The following is a 21,379-nucleotide window of genomic DNA, read 5'->3' as shown; positions in this document are numbered from 1 at the left end:
TGCATCTATTGTTTTTTGAGCTGTCAGTGTGATTATAGCCGCATATGAATTGCTGGCTTATCTATCTATCTATCTATCTATCTATCTATCTATCTATCTATCTATCTATCTGTCTAATATAAATACATATATATGTGTGTGTGTCACTGACATGTATATATGTATTTATTTTAGAAAGATAGATAGATGATAGATAGGAGAAAAGCCGGTAATTCATATGCGGCAACTGTATAATCACACCGACATGCTCTAATACAAAAGATAGAATACATGTATACACATAGAATAGGTGAATATATATATATATATATATATATATGTCAGTGAGACACACATATATATATATATATATACACACTTCTTTATATTTCATAGACAGTTACATAGTAGATTAGGTGATAATTCATTTGTCTGCTTCTGTCAAATCACACTGACAGCTCACAAAACACTAGATATATTCACATAGAATACATGCATATATATTTATATATATATATACACATATCAGTGACACACACATATATATGTAATATATATACATAATATATATGTAACATATATTTTATAGTTACATAAAATATATGTAATATATAAAATATATACTCAAACCTGCTAAATCTGCAGGGGGTTGAATACTACTTGTAGGCACTGTATCATAAATATAGGTAATATATATTTACAAAATATATATATGTATACATATAGACATATAGAATAAAATATAAATAATTTATATGTAATATACATATAATGTGTATATATATATATATATATATATATATATATATATATATATATATATATATATATATATATACAGTATATAGCCAGACTATATATATAATATATTATATTGTAGACATAGAGAATATATATATATATATATATACACTCACTGGCCACTTTATTAGGTACACCATGCTAGTAAGGGGTTGGACCCCCTTTTGCCTTCAGAACTGCCTCAATTCTTCGTGGCAGAGATTCAACAAGGTGCTGGAAGCATTCCTCAGAGATTTTGGACCATATTGACATGATGGCATCACACAGTTGGCGCAGATTTGTCGGCTGCACATCCCTGATGCGAATCTCCCGTTCCACCACATCCCAAAGATGCTCTATTGGATTGAGATCTGGTGACTGAGGAGGCCATTTGAGTACAGTAAACTCATTTCATGTTCAAGAAACCAATCTGAGATGATTCGAGCTTTATGACATGGCGCATTATCCTGCTGAAAGTAGCCATTAGATGTTGGGTACATTGTGGTCATAAAGGGATGGACATGGTCAGCAACAATACTCAGGTAGGCTGTGGCGTTGCAACGATGCTCAATTGGTACCAAGGGGCCCAAAGAGTGCCCAGAAAAAATTCCCAACACCATGACACCACCACCACCAGCCTGAACCGTTGATACAAGGCAGGATGGATCCATGCTTTCATGTTGTTTACGCCAAATTCTGACCCTACCATCCGAATGTCGCAGCAGAAATCGAGACTCATCAGACCAGGCAACGTTTTTCCAATCTTCTACTGTCCAATTTCGATGAGCTTGTGCAAATTGTAGCCTCAGTTTCCTGTTCTTAGCTGAGAGGAGTGGTACCCAGTGTGGTCTTCTGCTGCTGTAGCCCATCTGCCTCAATGTTCGACGCACTGTGCGTTCAGAGATGCTCTTCTGCCTACCTTGGTTGTAACGGGTGGCAATTTGAGTCACTGTTGCCTTTCTATCAGCTCGAACCAGTCTGCCCATTCTCCTCTGACCTCTGGCATCAACATGGCATTTCCGGCCACAGAACTGCCGCTCACTGGATTTTTTTTCTTTTTCGGACCATTCTCTGTAAACCCTAGAGATGGTTGTGCGTGAAAATCCCAGTAGATCAGCAGTTTCTGAAATTCTCAGACCAGCCCTTCTGGCACCAACAATCATGCCACGTTCAAAGGCACTCAAATCACCTTTCTTCCCCATACTGATGCTCGGTTTGAACTGCAGGAGATTGTCTTGACCATGTCTACATGCCTAAATGCACTGAGTTGCCGCCATGTGATTGGCTGATTAGAAATTAAGTCTTAACACACAGTTGGACAGGTGTACCTAATAAAGTGGCCAGTGAGTGTATATATATATGTACACATGTAATATATATATATCTAATACTGTATATTATAATAGATATTATATATTTAAATTATAAATATATATTACATTTATATAATATACATATAATCAAAATATAATATATATCAAATACATATATATATTTGTTAGTGACAAATACAATTAGTCTAGTGTTGCTTCTAAATTGGACTTGTATTTAATTAATAAATGATTTTTTCAAGGAACAAAATGGTGTGGGGTCCCCCTATAATTTAGAGACAGCAACACTATACTAATTGTATTTGTCAATGACATCTCTCTCTCTGTCTCTCTCTCTCTCTATATATATATATATATATATATATATACAGTATATATATTTTACAATATATATTAAATATGTCTAGCTTATATATATATACTATATGTATACATATATTATATATCTTTTATATATGTATGTATATTATATATATATATATATAATTATATTTAATATAATATATCTAATTATATAATATATATAGCCAATTATATAATATATATCTAATTATATTTTTTATATATATATAATTTATATGTGTATATATAATATATAAATGTGTAATATATATATGTGTATATAGATAATTATATATAATTTATTTTAATATATGTATAGATTTTTATATATATATATATATATATATATATATATATATATGTATATATTATATTATTTGTATAATTTATATGTGTGTGTGTATATATATATATATATATATATATATATATATATATATATATATATATTTGGCACAGTAATATAGAACAAAAGCCGCTAATTTAATTGCCGGCTTCTGTAAAATCATTCCCCAACCCGACATGAAATGACACATGGTTTACATACAGTAAACCATTTCATTTCATGTATTTTTTATATGTCCCTAACTAATAATTAGATTATGATTTGTGTGTAAAATTTGGGAGGTGTAGGTGTTAAATTAAGAGGTTAATTAATGGGAAAAAATTGCGTGGGCTCCCGTGGTAAAATCGCAACCAGAGAGGTAAAGCAGGTGTGTGAGCGCAGATTTTTATAGCCATGAGAGGGACCATTGTTTTTGGCCCCCCTCTGGCTACAAAAATCTGCCCCCAGACACCCCAGAAATGGTGCAATTATAACATGCGCCTATTCTGGCACTTATCCTCTCTATTCCCATTGCCCTGTAGTGGTGGCGAATGGGTTAATATAACAAAGGGTTAATGTCACCATTCGATTGTAAGGTGACATTAAGCCGATTAATAATGGAGAGGTGTCAATAAGACACCGTTCCATTAGTAACCCTATAGTAAGAAAGGGTTAAAATCCACACACACACATTAATTAAAAAGTCTTTTCATGAAATAAAGACACTTAGTTTTTCACCACATTTTATTACTCTGGTAATCCAAAATAAAACCATGACCTGCAAAAAAATAACATAAAAAAACTATATCCTTACCTCTCCGCCGTTCAGTCATGTCCCACGCTGCAATCCTTCACAAGCGGTTAAATAGTTTACAATGAGGACCGGTGCTAATGCGACCAGCCTCCCTGTAATCTACTCCAAAATGAATTGATTCAGCTCTGCGCAGCCTCAATGGCTGCCTGTAGATGATCTAATTACCGTGGGAAAGTTTCTGACTTTTTTCCCACGGTCATTAGTTCACTTCAGGTCAGCCAGGGGACTCCCCGTGGCCTCAGTGACGTCAGAGGGAGTCCCCGCCTGATCTGAGACTGAACTAATGACCGTGGGAAAAAAGTCAGAAACTTTCCCACGGTAATTAGATCATCTCCAGGCAGCCAGGGAGGCTGTGCAGAGCTGAATCAATTCATTTTGGAGTAGCTTACAGTGGGGCTGGTCGCATTAGCACCGGTCCTCATTGTTAACTATTTAATCCCTTGTGAAGGATTGCAGCGTGGGACATGACTGAATGGCGGAGAGGTAAGGATATTGGTGATTTGTTATGTTATTTTGTTTGCAGGTCATGGTTTATTTATGGATTACCAGAGTAATAAAATGTGGTCAAAAACTTGGTGTATTTATTTCATTAAAAGACTTTTTAATTAATGTCTGTGTGTGTTTTTTAACACTTTCATAGTCTAGGGTTAATAATGGATCGGTGTCTAATTGACACCTCTCCATTATTAATCAGCTTAATGTCACCTTCCAATTGCAAGGTGACGTTAACCCTTTGTTATATTAACCCATTCGCCACCACTACAGGGCAATGGGAATAGAGAGGATAAGTGCCAGAATAGGCGCATGTTATAATTGCGCCTTTTCTGGGGTGTCTGGGGGCAGATTTTTGTAGCCATGGGGGGCCAAAAACAATGGTCCCTCTCATGGCTATTAAAATCTGCCCTCACTCACCTGCTTTACCTCTCTGGTTGTGATTTTACCGTGGGAGCCCACGCAATTTTTTCCAATTAATCAACATTTCATATATAAGATACAATGAGACATATACAATTACCGTAGTATAGTGTTGCTGTCTAAACCACACCATTTGGTTCCTTGAAATAATCATGTATTAAATAAATACATGTCCATAATTTAGAACCAACATTAGAATTATTCTATTTGTCACTAACATGTCTATATGTACATGTATTATATATATGTATATTATTTTTATATTATATATATGATATGTATATATAATATATTACTATATAAAATATATTAGATATATATATATATATAATATGTAACTATATATATTATATATATATACTGTATATCCCATATATATTATATGTTACATTGTTGCATATATATAACATGTATATTATGTATATATATTATATTAGATATATATATATACAGTATGTTTGTGTTAGACGTGTGTGTGTGTGTGTGTGTGTGTATATATATATACATATATACTGTATATATATATATACTGTAAAGAGGTGCCAATAAAAATATACAGTATATAAAACAGCTCTGCATGCAAAAAAAAAAAAAAAAAGTCCACACACGGGTCTACCAATGAAAAATTTAAAGCGTTATATACCTCCGAATTTGGCACTAAAAACTATATTTTAATATTTTTTTTCAACTCTAAAATAATAAGATTAACTGTATGTTTGGTATCTCCGTAATCTGACCCAGAGAATCATGGCACTTTATAATAATGACGGAATTGCTTTTTTTTTTTTTTTAAACTTGGAATTTTTCTTTCCCAAGGATCAGCACATCTCATGGTAAAGTGAATAGAGACATTGAAAACTATAGCTTGGCCAGAAGAAAAAAAAAATTCTATATTCAAATTGCGCAATAGCAATCTCCTCTGATTACTGCATTTTTCCTGTTTTTTATGCTTTTTTCCTTTTTTAGATGTTTATCCTTTTATAATGCCATATTCCTTTTTTTCGTCAATGCCTTGCAAGTACGTGTAAGAAAAATGGGCTTGTAGCCTAGTACATATGGCATTCTCCGCAATGATGCCAAATCTTTCTCAGTCCCCCATGGTCATATATCAGTGAAGAAAAATATCTATAGGATTCTTCTACATAAAATATCAGCAAGGACCTGAGCGATGGCCCCCAGAACACTGTAGATAGTAACAGAAACATGGCTGAGCTGTGACCATAAATCACAGGAAGGCTTCACCGTGATGACACATGGCAGCAGCCTGCCCCAGAAGGTGTTTATGGCAGGATAAGGTGATGAAAGCGGACACATGGATACTAGGGGGATTGTAAAAAGAAAGTGCACCCCCCCAGTGATGTACGTGTAGGCACATAACCTATATGCATAAGGGTTAGGAGCCGGTGTGTCAGTGTGCAGCTGGGATTTAGTGTTTTCTAAAAAAAAAACAAACACACACATATATACATATCTAATATATAAAGCTCAAAGTGTGTGTGTGTGTATGTGTGTATGTATGTATGTGTGTATGTCCGGGATTGGCATCCGCACCGTCGCAGCTACAGCCACAAAATTTGGCAGTCACACGTCTGGACCCCGAGAGCGTCATAGGCTATGTAGTGAGGTGAAATTTTAACCCCGCGCGTTCCAATTCACCAAACAATTTTGCCCCTGTCTACATACTGGTGAAAAAGTGTGTGCGCGTCAAGCCCCGCCCCTCATTATAATGTCACAATTGTTGCCATGGCGACGCTGATGTCATCATAGGTTGCAAGCCCCGCCACTCATTATGATGTCATAATGGTTGACTATGGGATGGAGGATGTGTGATAGGTATATGTGCACTGGACTATGGGATGGAGGATATGTATGACGGGTATATGGGCACGGGACTATGGGATTGCGGATATGTATGATGGGTATATGGGCATGGGACTATGGGATGGCAAATATGTATGATGGGCATATGGGCACGGGACTATGGTATGGAGGAAGTGTGATGGGTATATGGGCACTGGACTATGGGATGGAGGATAGGTATGACGGGTATATGGGCACGGGACTATGGGATGGAGGATATGTATGATGGGTATATGGGCACGGGCCTATGGGATGGAGGATATGTATGATGGGTATATGGGCACGGGACTATGGGATGGAGGAAGTGTGATGGGTATATGGGCACTGGACTATGGGATGGAGGATAGGTATGACGGGTATATGGGCACGGGACTGTGGGATGGAGGATATGTATGATCGGTATATGGGCACGGGCCTATGGGATGGAGGATATGTATGATGGGTATATGGGCACGGGACTATGGGATGGAGGATATGTATGATGTGGATATTGGCACGGGCCTATGGGATGGAGGATATGTATGATGGGTTTATGGGCACGGGACTATGGGATGGCGGATATGTATGATCGGTATACGGGCACGGGACTATGGGATGGAGGATGTGTGATGGGTATATGGGCACAGGACTATGGGATGGAGGATATGTATGATGGGTATATGGGCATGGGACTATGGGATGGAGGATGTGTGATGAGTATATGGGCACGGGACTATGGGATGGAGGATATGTATGATGGGTATATGGACACGGGACTATGGGATGGAGGATATGTATGATGGGTATATGGGCACGGGACTATGGGATGGAGGATAATTATAATTTGCTATAACTAACCACAGTTAGTTACTATGCCCGGGCAGCACCGGGCTCTTCAGCTAGTATATATATATATATATATATATATAATTTTATTTAGGCATGGATTGAGTAAAAATAATAAACATGAGCGAGGTCCCCTTGCAGCGCCTCTCCGCGAATCCAGCACAGGCCGCTCTGGATGTCGGCAAGCAGTGCCTGCCCTGTTTGGAAGTAACAGAACTACTTCCGGAGCCGGCGGAAACCTCTGGATTGGCCTGCCCTGGATCTGCGGGGGCGGGGCTGGAAGGTGACTATGCCTTCATTTCTTATTTTTACTCAATCCATGACTAAATATTATTTTATTTATATATATGTTACTGCCTGACAATCTCTTTAGGTAAAGTGATTATGGGTCCGGAATAAAGATTTGTGAATCAGTTTGATGGGAATTAATTTTGCTTCAAATTTTATGAAAATTCAGATTTGCTATTTTGCCAGGAACTCGCTAGGAATGTATTTTTTTTTCTTTATTTTTTTCTCTCTGCGATTGCCTTTGTGTGAATCAACAAGGCTGACATTTTGCTAGATTCTTGCCTCATTTCTCTCTAATCTTGGTGCCACAGCTCGCTGCCCGGGCCTCCTCTGGCTTGCTTGCTTCTTCCCACAAGCTCCGGTCTTTTCTGTCTTTATCTTCACTCTTTGGTGCTGCCTAAACCTCCAGCGACGTCATTGTGTTGCGTCATATGAGGCCTAGTCAGTGAGTCTGTGGAGGACTGAGCAGGGAGCTGAGGAACTAAGACGGTGAGGAGAGTATAACTTTTTTTTTCTTTTAACCCCTACTATGCTTCTATCTATCGTCTGGACAGACCATGTGCTGAATGTACGCGCGAAGACCTAAAATCAGTGTAAATAAGCAGAGTCAGTTGTTGGTAACAGGCCTAAGACACAGAACGCTAGACTCATGCCGCGCCCCTGCATATCTATGCCCTGCCCCCACAGAGCAGCTACAAAATACACAACTATAAAACTACAAACTAAAGACTCTTATAGACTTGTTTTTCTAATTGAACCAAGTTGATCATGTTTTAAATCATCAAAAAATAATGAAAGTAGAAATCCCAGCTTGATTGGCAATAACAGAAATATCAGAGTGTGAAGAAGCATGGCCAGATTGTCCGCCACTCAGCAAATATCAACACGCGCTTCCTGCATCGTACATCGTATTCCCTCGACTCTACTTCTGTGTCCTTTTCCGAGAACAGATGTAAAGAGAAAATGTCCGTGCATCTGGTGGCTTTTAGAAGAGGAGCCAAGATCTCTTGGCAATAAAGCACCAGCAGATTAGTGATCTCAGTATGGAGGGAGATAAAGAGATGAACAATGGATTTATTTGATTATTGCGTTCTGTTCAGTTCATGTAACTTTATTGCTTATGTCAACCTCGGGGAAATAACACAATCTGGTACCATCAGATTTCTTAAAGAATAACTGTCCTTTTACACAAAAAGCTGTAGACAAAGCATGAACTTGCTGCTGTCATCCCCACAAGCTTTAATATCTTTTTTATGCCCATATTCGTCTATTGTGTCCAGGTACTGTACCAATTCTATTTCCTTGTAACTAAAAGAACCACCCACTAAATAAAAATGAATATTGTCATTGCTATTCTGCCAGCACTACATGTACTGGGACTTCCTTTACCTCCCCAGCAGGCATTGTGTTTGCCATTGTACACTGGTTTGCCTGCCCTGAATTGTCAAATAACATAAAGAAAAACAGACCCTCCCCTGCTATCTGGGGAGACAGAGCTCCTTCCCCGGCTGCCTGGGAAGACAGACACCCTCCCCCGGCTGCCTGGGGAGACAGAGACCCTCCCCCAGCTGCCTGGGGAGACAGAGACCCTCCCCCGGCTGCCTGGGGAGACAGAGACCCTCTCCCGGCTGTCTGGTGAGGCAGAGACCCTCTCCCGGCTGTCTGGGGAGACAGAGACCCTCCCCCGGTTGTCTGGTGAGGCAGAGACCCTCCCCTGGCTGTCTGGGGAGAGAGCGACCCTCCCCCGGCTGTCTGGTGCGGCAGAGACCCTCCCCCGGCTGTCTGGTGCGGCAGAGACCCTCCCCCGGCTGTCTGGTGCGACAGAGATCCTCCACCGGCTGTCTGGTGAGACAGAGACCCTCCCCCGGCTGTCTGTAATTCATCTCAGTGGACCGATTGGATCACAGCACAAACTGTCCCTGGGCGAGCTGACCAGGTGGAACCGACCCCTATACAGGAAGCGTTAGGGGCAGGCCCAGGGGGGAAGTATACTGCAATAGCCAGTACCAGAGGGTCAGCTCGTAGGAGAGAGGGAACACCAGGGAAGCACACCGGACTAGGATAACGCAGAGTGCACACTGGGAAGTGGACCAGGACAGGGAAGAGCGCACACTGGGAATTGCACCAGGACCAGGACAGGGCACAGCGCACATGGAAAGTGCACCAGGACAGGGCAGAGTGCACATGGGGAAGTGCACCAGGACAGGGCAGAGCGCACAAGGGGGAGTGCACCAGGACAGGGCAGAGCGCACACTGGGAAGTGGACAGGGCAGAGAGCACATGGGGAACTGCACCGGGACCTGAATACAAGGGATGTCCATAGCTATACCAACTGGCACCAAACAGACGCGCAAATGATCATCAGGCACTCGCCCCGAGCAGGAGGCAGTCTGAAATACTCGGTGGTGGCCGCCATGACAGGCCGGAGCTTCCGGGTCACGACCCTCCGTAGCATGAAGCGTAGAGGGAGCGTGCTGCCGGGACCCAATGCGCCTGCGCAGGCAGCGAACCCTTCGAGGACCTGGAAGTGCTGAGGAGATGCAGCATGGGACCAGCACAGAGCCGCGGTGAGGAATAGCAGCGCCCAGGTAACTATCGGGGGACCGGGTGGCCGTAACAGTACCCCCCTCTCTACTCCCCCCAATCTTAAGGCTGGAAAGAAACCTCCAAGGATACAGGGTGCTGAGATGTTCTCCCGAGGTTCCCACGACCTCTCCTCAGGACCAAACCCCTTCCAGTCAATCAAGAAAAGCGTTCTCCCCCTCACCTTCTTCATGGCAAGTATATCCTTCACCTCAAAAACGTCATCGACGCTAACAGGACGAGGAGTGCTACTGGAAGAGGAATGGAAATGATTGACACCGTGGGCTTGAGGAGTGAGATATGGAAGGAGTTAGGAATACGGAGCGAGGCAGGCAACCTCAATTTGTAGGCAACATCATTAATTCGACCCAGAATCTTGAAAGGACCTATGTATCGAGGACCCAGCTTGTAAGAAGGTATCTTGAGTCTGATATACTTGGAAGGGAGCCAGACTTTATCACCAGGACGATAAGGAGGGGAATCCAGACGCCGTTTGTCAGCATACCTCTTCATCCTATCTCCCACGTTAACTAGGCCTCTCCTGGTCTCTTCCCAAATCTTAGTGAACTCCATGGACAGAAAGTCAGCTGCAGGCACGCCCAAAACTGGAGGAACAGGTACAGGCATATTAGGATGTTGTCCAGAAGCAAAAAAAAAGGGAGACTTGTTGGACGACTCACTGGGGTGATTGTTGTAGGCAAACTCCGCCCATGGAAGAAAACTAACCCAATTGTTCTGGTGGGCATTGGACAAATGTCGAAGGTAAGATGTCAGGATCTGGTTGGTACTTTCCACCTGACCATTAGTCTGCGGTTATAGGCAGAGGAGAAGTCCAATGTCACATTCATAAATTTACAGAGGGCCCTCCAGAATCGGGAAGTGAATTGTACTCCTCTGTCGGACATTATGTGTTGCGGGAACCCATGGATTCTGAAGATATGGCTAATAAAGGTTCTGGTCAATTTGGATGCAGAGGGTAAACCAGGCAGAGGGACAAAGTGAGCCATCTTGGAAAACTGGTCCACAACCACTAGAACAACCGTGCACCCCTAGGAGCGAGGAAGATCGGTGATAAAGTCCAACACCTATGTGTTGTCACGGAGCGGACAGTATCGGAAGAGGATGCAGGGGACCTGCGGGTAATTGCCTCAGAATTTTGTTCTTGGCACAGGAAGGACAAGAAGAAATGAAATCCTTAATGTCTTGACAGAGAGAAGGCCACCAATAGTGGCGAGAGATAAGGGAGAGAGTCTTTCTAACTCTAGCGTGGCCAGCAAACTTAGATGAATGACCCCAGAGTAACACCCTCACTCTGTCTCCTTCGGCGACAAATGTCTTACCCAGGGCTAAGGAAGCAAAACTTAAGGGAGCCACGGAGATAATCCGGGAAGGATCAATGATGTGAGATGGATTTTCTTCAGCGTTATCCTGCTGGAGTGTCTGCCTTGATGTTTTTGTTGCCCAGCTGGAAGTGAAGCTCAAAGTCGAAGCGAGAGAAGAACAGGGACCACCTAGATTGCCCGGGGTTGAGCCTTTGCGCAGACTGAATATATGCCAGATTCTTGTGGTCGGAAAAAAATTACGAAGGGATGAACCTCCCCCTCGAGCAGATACCGCCACTTCTCTAGAGCCAACTTAACAGCCAATAGTTCTTTGTCACCGATGGAGTAATTGCACTCGGCGGTAGAGAACGCCTTGAGAAAAAGCCGCAGGTAATTAGGTAACCGGATGGAGACTTCTGAGAAACACCGCCCCAGCTCCCGTAGAGGAAGTATCCACCTCGAGAATGAATGGTCTGCTTGCTTCAGGGCGATGGAGCACAGGAGCGGTTGCAAACGCCTGTTTCAGGGACAGAAATGCGTTCCTCTGAAGACCAAATGTTGGGCTTGACTCCTTTGCGAATGAGTGCAGAGATTGGCATAGTCAATGAGGAAAAATGAGGTATAAACTGTTGGTAATAGTTTTCAAAACCCAGGAATCATTGAATGGCCCTAACCCCATGAGGTAGCGGCCAGTCAAGGATGGTTGACACTTTCTCAGGATCCATCCTTAGTCCCGCATCCGAGATGATGTATCCCAAAAATGGCAAGGACGTCTGCTCGAAAATACATTTTTCAAACTTGGCATAGAGACAGTTCTCCCTCAAATGTAGGAACACTTGGCGAACATTCCGTCTATGGGAAGATAGGTCCGGAGAGAAGACGAGACAAGACGAGGATGTCATCCAAATATACCACAACACAGGAGTACAAAAGGTCATGAAAAATGTCATTGACAAATTCTTGGAAAACCGCGGGAGCATTGCAGAGGCCAAAGGGCATGACCAAATACTCTTAGTGTCCTTCCCGTGTATTGAACACGGTCTTCCACTCATCCATGGAGCAGATATGGATCAGGTTATAGGTTCCACGAACACCGAGTTTGGTGAAGATCTATGCTCCCCTCAAATGATCAAAGAGATCCGGAATCAGCGGCAGGGGATACTTGTTTTTTACTGTGATGTCATTCAGACCTCTGTAGTCAATACAGGGATGAAGAGAGCCATCCTTCTTTTTGAAGAAAAAGAATCCAGCCCCGGCGGGAGATGAGGATTTCCGAATAAAGCCCCTGGCCTAATTCTCCTGGACATAGTCTGACATAGCCTGGGACTATGCTGGAGAAAGCGAATATGTTCTACCCCTAGGAGGGATGGAACCAGGAATGAGCTCAATCGGGCAGTCATACGGTCGATGTGGAGGAAGACTCTCTGCCTCCTTCTTGCTAAAGATGTCTACGAAGGACCAGTAGGCAGCAGGTAACCCAGTAGGAGCAGTAATGGGATGTGACTTACGAATCAGACAAACCGACAGCAGACACTTCTCCTGGCAGGGCAGGCCCCAATGAAGTATGTCCCCTGAGTGCCAATCAAAGTTTGGCTCATGTGCCCTTAACCATGGGAGTCCGAGAAGAAGAGCGTGGGACAACTTAGAGAGGAGATAGAAAGCTATCCTCTCCTGATGCAGGAGACCCACTTGCAATTCCACTTCTTCGGTAACCTTCGTGACAGTCTCCGGTAAAGGTCTTCCATCAACCAAGGCAATCAATAGAGGGTTCTCCAAGGTCCTGATAGGAATCCGGTACTTCTCGACCTCTCCTTGCCTAATGAAGTTACCTGCTGTGCCAGAATCCACATAACCCTCCATGAAGTAGCGTTTAGAACCTAAAGAAAGTAGAACTGACAAAGTTAGGGGTAGAGAGGAATCACATACACCTAAGGAGTCCTCACTTGCCTGTCCTAGGTGGAGGAGTTTCCCGGACAATCAGGACAGGAACGACATAAATGCGAAGCACTACCGCAATAGAAACATAGACCCTGTGCAAGTCTCTCCTGTGCATCGCTATTCTGCCATTTTAAGCCGGTCCACTTGCATAAGTTCCAGGGCAGTGGTGGACGAAGACACCACGGGTCGTGGACCAAGTGGCCCGGGTTCAGCAGAAGATGGACAGCCAGATCTTTTCTCACGAATGGCCTCACGAGAACGCTTCTGTAACCGCAGGTTGATACATGTGGCGAGAGAAATTAAATCCTCCAGCGAATCAGGAGTATCTCGTCCTGCAAGCTCATCCTTAATTCGACCAAACAGTCCCCGCCAAAAGGCTCCTACAAGTGCCTAATTATTCTACCCCAACTCCTAAGCCAACGTGTGGACGCGTATGGCATATTAGCCTACAGTGAGCGAGCCTTGACGGAGGTTAAAGAGAGACTTAGTGGTAGAAGCCAAACGATCCGGCTCGTCGAACACCCTACGAAAGGTCTCCAAAAATATTGACAACTGTGACAGCACAGGATCATCACGTTCCCACAGCGGATTAACCCAAGCCAGAACCTCCCCCTCTATGTGAGAGACAACAAACGTCACTTTAGCCCTATCGGTGGGGTATTGCTGGGGTAGTAGTTCAAAGTGGAGATGGCACTGGTTCAAAAATCTCCTGCAAAATTTTGGATCGCCGCTGTACCTGGGCGGCTTTCCTAAGCGAGGTGGGGGTTGGGGCACTGACGCAGAATCTCGGGGTCCAACCAAAGCCGTGGCTGCAGACCTAAGACTATTTAATCGATCATCCACAGAGGCCATGTAACTTAACATTCGGGACTGTGTGTCATGCTGTAGCGCGAGTTCCTGCTGGAGACCCGCAAGCTATGACACGTTAACCGGATCAGGGGACTGCAAAAAGTCAAGAGAGAATCCATAGACTTCATGAAGGACATGATACAATTCCAATTTTCGTGCAGGAACGCTAACTCCTTTTGAGCCGGAAGAGAGGTACCAGCGGGATCCATGGCCTGATGATACTGTCACGATTCCTGGAGTGGACGCACTGGATCATGGCACAAACCTCCCTGGGCAAGCTGGTCAGGTGGAACCAACCCCTATACAGGGAGCGTTAAGGGCAAGCAAGTATACCGCAATAGCCAGTACCAGAGGGCCGGCTTGTGGGAGACAGGGAGGACCTGGGAAGCACACCAGGACTAGGATAAGGCACAGTGCACACTGGGAAGTGCATCGGGACCAGGACAGGGCAGAGCACACACTGGGAAGTGCATCAGGACCAAGGCAGAGCGCGCACGGGGAAGTGCGCCAGGACAGGGCAGAGCGCACAATGGGAAGTGCACCAGGACAGGGAAAAGCGCACACAGGGAAATGCATCATGACAGGGTAGAGCACACATGTGGAAGTGCACCAGGACAGGGAAGAGCACACACGGGGAAGTACACGGGACAGTGCAGAGAGCACACAGAAAAGTGCACCAGGACCTGCATACAAGGGATGTCCGTAGTGATACCAACCAAATGATCATCAGGCACTCACTCCGAGCAGGAGGCAGCCTGAAATACTCGGTGGTGGCCGCCATGACAGGGTGGAATTTCCGGGTGAAGACCCTCTGTAGCATGAAGCGTAGAGGGAGCGTGCTGCCGCGACCCAATGTGCCTGCGTGGGCAGCGAACCCTCCGACGACCCAGAAGTGCTGAGGAGACGCAGCGTGGGACCCGCACAGAGCCGCGGCGAGCAGTAGCAGCGCCCAGGTAAGTATCGGGGGACCGGCTGGGCGTAACAACTTAACTACAGGCAGTGAACAGGAAAATAGACAGAAGGGGGACATCGAGTGAAAAATCACAGAGTAATTATTTTGGGAATAAAACAAAAAAATGTATTTCAAATCATTTTCGAGTGGAGAGACAATTTAAAGTAAGTTATTATTATAGTCATTTTCCGCATGCGGGTGAGAGAGTTGAATAGGGTTCCTGTTTCACATATACACATTTACAACAAAACTAAACAGGGCAACTGGTCATTAAACCTTACATAATGGAATAAATTCTTATCCATTCCTATTATAACATGGAGGTTCTCCCTTGTACTTGAAGATTGGTTCATCTGTAAAGATGGATACTTCTTGGAAACTCCCTTTTTTTGTAACTAGCCCCTTTATACATAAGCTTGCTTCTGGAACCACCAGCAATCAGTTGTAATTTGCAGATGACCCTGGCAACTAGTGTTCGATTTCCCTGCAGCACCACCACAGGTGAAATTAAGTATTACATGGTGCTCATTGAAATAAGCAGCCTGTCTGTGTACACTTGTGTGCCAGGTCCTCCAGCGAGAAATGTGATTTTTTTTTTTTTTGGCCGCTGTACAGTTGATTTTTTGATATAATAGATATATAAATAATGATCCCTTGATATGTGCTCTTAACGGGAGTGGTTCTAATATTAAAAATTATATTAGGGAATTAAAAACAATGTGTAAGATCACTAAAATTTCTGCTGTTTTCTGCCAAAAACTGCACTGTCCCTGTCCTGTGTTAAGTATAGTATTAAAAGGGTTGTTCAATACTCAGAGAGTCAATTCTTAAATATTATATTCTCCCTTGTAAAATAAAAATGCTATACACTCACCTCTTGAAACGGCGACTCTACAGCAATGTTGGTGCCGGGACTCCCAAGGCTTGCGGGACATTATGGTATGTGAGCATTGCAGCCAATCAATGAATGCGCTGCTATGCTCTCACTTTCTTCGGATGAACCTCAGACATTTGGGGAAGGTGTGAGTACTCCAGCCCAATAGCAGCCACTGATTGGCTGCAAAGGTCACATGCGCATCGGGGGCCTTACAGTGCTGGTACGGCGCCGGTACGGCAGTATAGAGTGTTTTTATTTTCACAAGGTAGACTGTATTATTTAGGAAGGGGTTGTCCAAGTAGTAGATAATCACTTCAAAGCTGCACCCTATTCATTTCTACAGAGCAAATTTTGGTCTTCTCAGAATTTTCCACCAGTGCCATTCCATGAATGATTTTTTTGGTTCCTCTTTATGGGTCCAGTTTCACATCCATTAGTGCCACCTGGACAATTGTGATTTATGCTTCCTATAAGCTGCCATATTTGTATATCGTGAACATTTGCACTCTTTCAATGTTTTGCAGAGCAATCTACACTTGGTAGGAACTCAGCAACCGGACGGACCTTGTCGTGTGAGGTTCAAACTAAGGGAATGATAATAGAAGTTGATAAAATGTAAGTATCGCGGGAAGCTATGACATCTTATATGCTGACAAGAACTATGTAGCCTAAATTTAGTTGATTTGAGGGTCTGATACCCCCCCTTCCCCCCCGATCTAGTGATCTTGGTCCTGGAGTACTACATGTGATTGGAGCATTGGTCTTGGGACAGTTGCTCCATTCACACTGGGTGCTCTAGAGCGCCTCTCTTGGGATAGGCGAGATGTTGTGGTGGGCCAGTCCCTTTATAGGGGCTTGTCTGGTTTAGAAAACACATTATCAAATGTCTTCTTACAAGAGGATCTATATTCATTTACAATTCCAGCATGGAGGTCAGCTGTAAAAGGAATTTCTTGATCAAGATGAGAACCCATGAGGTGCATACATACACAAACCATTGATTTCAATGAGATCTGTGTAATGCTGTGTAATGTAGGGCAGCACGGTGGCTCAGTGGTTAGCGCTGCAGCCTTGCAGCGCTGGAGTCCTGGGTTCGAATCCCACCAAGGACAACATCTGCAAGGAGTTTGTATGTTCTCCCCGTGTTTGCGTGGGTTTCCTCCGGGCACTCCGGTTTCCTCCCACACTCCAAAGACATACTGATAGGGAATATAGATTGTGAGCCCCACCCGGGACAGTGATGAAAATGTGTGCAAACTGTAAAGCGCTGCGGAATATGTTAGCGCTATATAAAAATAAAGATTTATTATTTATTTATTTTTATTAATGCTTCATTTCACCTGTAGTGGTGCTGTAGAAAAACGGAACACTTCAGGATCATTTCATCTAACGATCACAGTTGATCGCTTACAGTCTCAGCAGGGGAGCGGCCTGTTATCAGTTATGTAGGACCTTTTATTGAAAAGTTTGTCAAAAGCCAAGAAGAGAACATTCTTCCTATAAGGGCTCGTGCAGACGACCATTTAAATCGGACGAGTGCTATCTGTGGTTTCAATAGATAGCACTCGTACCCATGTTATTCTATGGGCTTGTACACATGTCAGATTTTATTTTTACCTCGGACCAGTTGGTTTCTGGAAAACTCTGACCTGGCCTATTTTGATCTGCATGTTGGATCAAAATCGGCCATGCAAGTCTATGGATCCATGGAAAACATCAGATCGCACAAACCACCTGGATGGGCAAGATGGCGAAACCTTTTTTTTTCTCTCCACCTCCGAGAAAACGGATCCCACTCTGATCAAGCTCTGAAAGTCTGATCAGAGTGTGATTAGCCTAACGGACCCATTTTCTCACATGGAGAGGGATGTAAGGGGTAACTTTTCTCCTTCTGGAGTGTGACAAGCCAAGCCTGGCATGTCAGAGTGAGGAGACTTATAAGCTATGTATGCTCCTCTGGGAAATTGAGACAATTTGCATACTCAGATGGAGAGAAAATGGTTGTGTGACCCTAGCCGTAGGATCACCGAAACAGTGGGCAAAAAAATGACACTTCCTAATTTAGATTTCATTGAAATAAAAGGCGTATTTCCATCTTATACAGGGATTGGTAGGATTATATATGGTAATTGTTGGGGGTCTTACCTCTGGGTCATCCACTGATCCCGAGAATGAGGGGGGTCACCGCCGCCGCCATGTTGGTTTAGTTTTCCATGTTTAACGGTGCTCCACCCGAAAACTCAGTTAGGGGAGGGGATTAAAAGCTAAATCACCGCTTTGTTCCCTTCAGTTTCGGGATTGGTGATGTATCACGGATTTATAATTTTATGATAACCAAAGCATCTCATGTTGTCTTCTCCCTAGGTCCTGATTGCAAAGAAGAATCTACAAGACTTTCAATTTCTGACTCTTTTTTTTCTTCTTCTTTTTAGAAATAATTATATACTAATTTATTTTTTATTGATGTTAGATATAATATTTCGTAATTAAAACTGTGATGATTATAAAATAACATTTCCATGAGCCCTTTTTGTGGTGCTCACCCCCAGGTCTGCACAAGTCCTGCACCTATTCTTTACTGATACTCCAGACTTGCCAAGAGACTCCCGGTACAGAAGGCAAATCTCATGTATGTGCAAGAAATATTATCTTATATTTGAAGTTTTGCTGACGCGTTTCGAGGAGTTTCTCCATACCATGGTGCTACTGGCTCTACTGATGGACCTACAGCCCTTCAAGCCTCTGACTAGGGATCCTGCACCTGGACACATGATGGCAGTACCAGGAACCTCCTTACCTTCCTGTGTTCGAAATATGTACAATTATATAGTTTACAAAAGGTGAACTGTCCTTTGTTAACCTCGGTAGTGCAGAGGGTCCTCAACCAATTTATTCCAATGCATGATCTTGGGGATCAGTGTGAGTTTAGTGGGTCTGATCTCTGGGTCAAAATTAAGTTACAGGATCTGGTCCGAGGTCTGTATTTGTTTAGGGGGTATGATCTGGGGTCTGTATTTGTTTAGTGGGTATGGTCTGGGGTCTGCATGTTTCTAGAGATATGGTCTGGGTTCTGTATTTGTTTACGGGGTATGGTGTTGGGTCTATATTTGTTTAGGGGGTCTGATCTAGGGTTTTGTATTTGTTTAGGAGCTATAATCTGTGGTATGTATATGTTTAGGCTGTCTGATCTGGGGTCTGTATTTGTTTAAGGGGTCTCGTATGGGATCTATATTTGTATTTGTTTAGGAGATTTGGTCTTGGTCTGTATTTGTTTCTGTGGTATGGTTTGGGGGTCTGTATGTGTTTAGGGCGTATGGTCTGACTCTTTATTTGTTTAGGGGATCTAGTCTGGGGTCTGTATTTGTTTAGGAGGTCTAGTCTGGGGTCTATATTTGTTTAGGAGGTCTAGTCTGGGGTCTGTATTTGTTTAGCAGATAAGATATGGTCTGGGTCTGTATTTGTTTAGGGGGTATGGTCTGGGGTCTGTATTTGTTTAAAGGGTATGGTCTTGAACTATATTTGTTTACGGGGTATGGCCTGTGTCTGCATGTGTTTAGAGGGTATAACCTGTGTCTGATTGTGTTTTAGGGTGTCTGGGGTCTGTATTTGTTTAGGAGGTCTAGTCTGGGGGTATGAATTTGTTTAGCGGGACTGGTTCTTGGGTCTTTGTTTGTTTAAGGAGTCTCATCAGGGATCTGTATTTGCTTAGGAGATATGGTTTGAGTCTATTTGTTTAGGTGATATGGTCTGGGGTCTGTATTTAGGCGATATGGTCTGGGGTCTGTATTTGTTTAGGCGATATGGTCTGGGGTCTGTATTTAGGCGATATGGTCTGGGGTCTGTATTTGTTTAGGCGATATGGTCTGGGGTCTGTATTTGTTTAGGCGATATGGTTTGAGTCTGTATTTGTTTAGGGTGATTGGTCTGGTGTGTATATTTGATAAATTATTTTTTTGTTTTAGGGCCCTGTTTTCCTTGGGCTATAATCTGGGATCTATTATTGCTTAGATGGGCTCTGTGGGATCTATTGTTTTCTTTTAGGAATCTACTCTGTGGTCTGCATGTTTTAGGGGGCTTGGGTCTCTATTTTGGGATTTTTAGTGATCTGTAATGATTATGGAGTGTGATGATGGGCCACATAGGCAATACTTAGATTAGGGCGGATGCTATATAAATCGGTTTGCTATATGGTAAAAATAATAATAATAATTGAGCTTTCTACATCACTTCTTGGTTTTCTCTACTGTCACTTTTCAAAAGTTCCAGTGAACTATAGTCATAAATTAACTGCATCAGATCAACCTTTTGAGGCATTGATTTTGATATTGTTTTTCTGTGACACATTGTAATTTATGCCAAAAAGAGGAAAAGAATCATGCAAAAAAATAGGATCACCACACAGTATCAATAGGTACAAACTAAGAGCAAATTTTATTAATGACAAGCCAAAATACAGCACACATTTAAAAACATTTAAAACATCCAAAAGATCATAAATGGACTCTCCAAAAGATGACAGAATATAACATAATAGATTTTAATATATCAGTAGACCACAAATGCTGAAAGTGCACAGAGAAAAATAACTCTGAATAAATGCTGCTAGCATATAACCAACAATCTTAGATTATAAACCAGTGTAGCCCCCATATATGGAACATGCAGTGCAAAAGTTCAACTCTGATTATTACCATAAGCCAAATGGCTGAATGCCACAAGAAAGGGGTTAATAGTAAATCCACAATGATGCCCAATGCATCCTGCATGCTGGGCTACAGAAGCTGAATACGTCACCCTATATGATAGTGATTGGGGGAACCAGTCAGTCGTCCCGTCATCTGAATAGCAGCCGTGCGGTCAGTGGTGATGTTAGGAGTCCATGAGAGAAACCCACGCGTATCGACACTTCTCACCTTGAAAAAGACACTTAGGCTAAGTGCACACGTACCGGAACTCTCGCAGAAATTACTGCGAGAATTCCGGAATTCCATTCCGCGGGAAAATCGCATTTTAAATTCCCGCGATTTTCCCACGGAAAAACTAGCATTTTGCAAGCGTAATTAGCTTGCAGAATGCTAGCGTTTTCCAAGCGATCTGTATCATCGCTTGGAGAACTGATTGACAGGTTGGTCACACTCGTCAAACATAGTGTTTGACGAGTGTGACCAACTTTTTACTAATGAGGCCGCCTATGCGGCATCAGTAGTAAAAGATAGAATGTAAAAAAAAATAAAAAATGGTGTTATTCTTACCTTCCGATGTCCCGCGCATCCGTTCCCAGTAATCCTTTGCGAAAATGACAGCAATGACGTCCGTTCTCGCGGGATCGTGATGTCTCGCGGTTATTCGCGATGACGTCGCGCGAATGACCGCGAGACTTCGCGATCCCGCGAGAACGG

The 21,379-nt window shown here is 43.0% G+C and overlaps 1 protein-coding gene across 6 annotated transcripts in view; it reads left to right on the top strand.

Annotated features, from left to right (window-relative positions):
• The window catches only part of CYP39A1 (cytochrome P450 family 39 subfamily A member 1), a 114,404-nt gene extending 94,010 nt beyond the window's left edge, over nucleotides 1–20,394 (top strand). For 4 of the 6 annotated variants that reach the window (XR_012234298.1, XM_073586551.1, XM_073586554.1 and 1 more), the window contains 2 exons: nucleotides 16,505–16,595; nucleotides 18,345–20,394. Coding sequence is in view for 3 of the 6 variants with exons in the window: in XM_073586551.1 (XP_073442652.1) it covers nucleotides 16,505–16,576 (72 nt within the window). In the remaining 3 variants the exon portion in view is untranslated. The remainder of the gene's footprint in view (nucleotides 1–16,504; nucleotides 16,596–18,344) is intronic. The other 2 variants (XR_012234297.1, XR_012234296.1) reach the window with 2 other exon arrangements.
• Nucleotides 20,395–21,379: the final 985 nt, after the last annotated feature.

The sequence above is a fragment of the Dendrobates tinctorius genome, unplaced genomic scaffold, assembly GCF_039654945.1.
Source record: "Dendrobates tinctorius isolate UK_male_01 unplaced genomic scaffold, ASM3965494v1 ptg000093l, whole genome shotgun sequence".
NCBI lineage: Eukaryota > Metazoa > Chordata > Amphibia > Anura > Dendrobatidae > Dendrobates > Dendrobates tinctorius.
The sequence above is the reverse complement of the archived record's forward strand: the minus strand, read 5'-3'. Positions and strand labels throughout refer to the sequence as shown.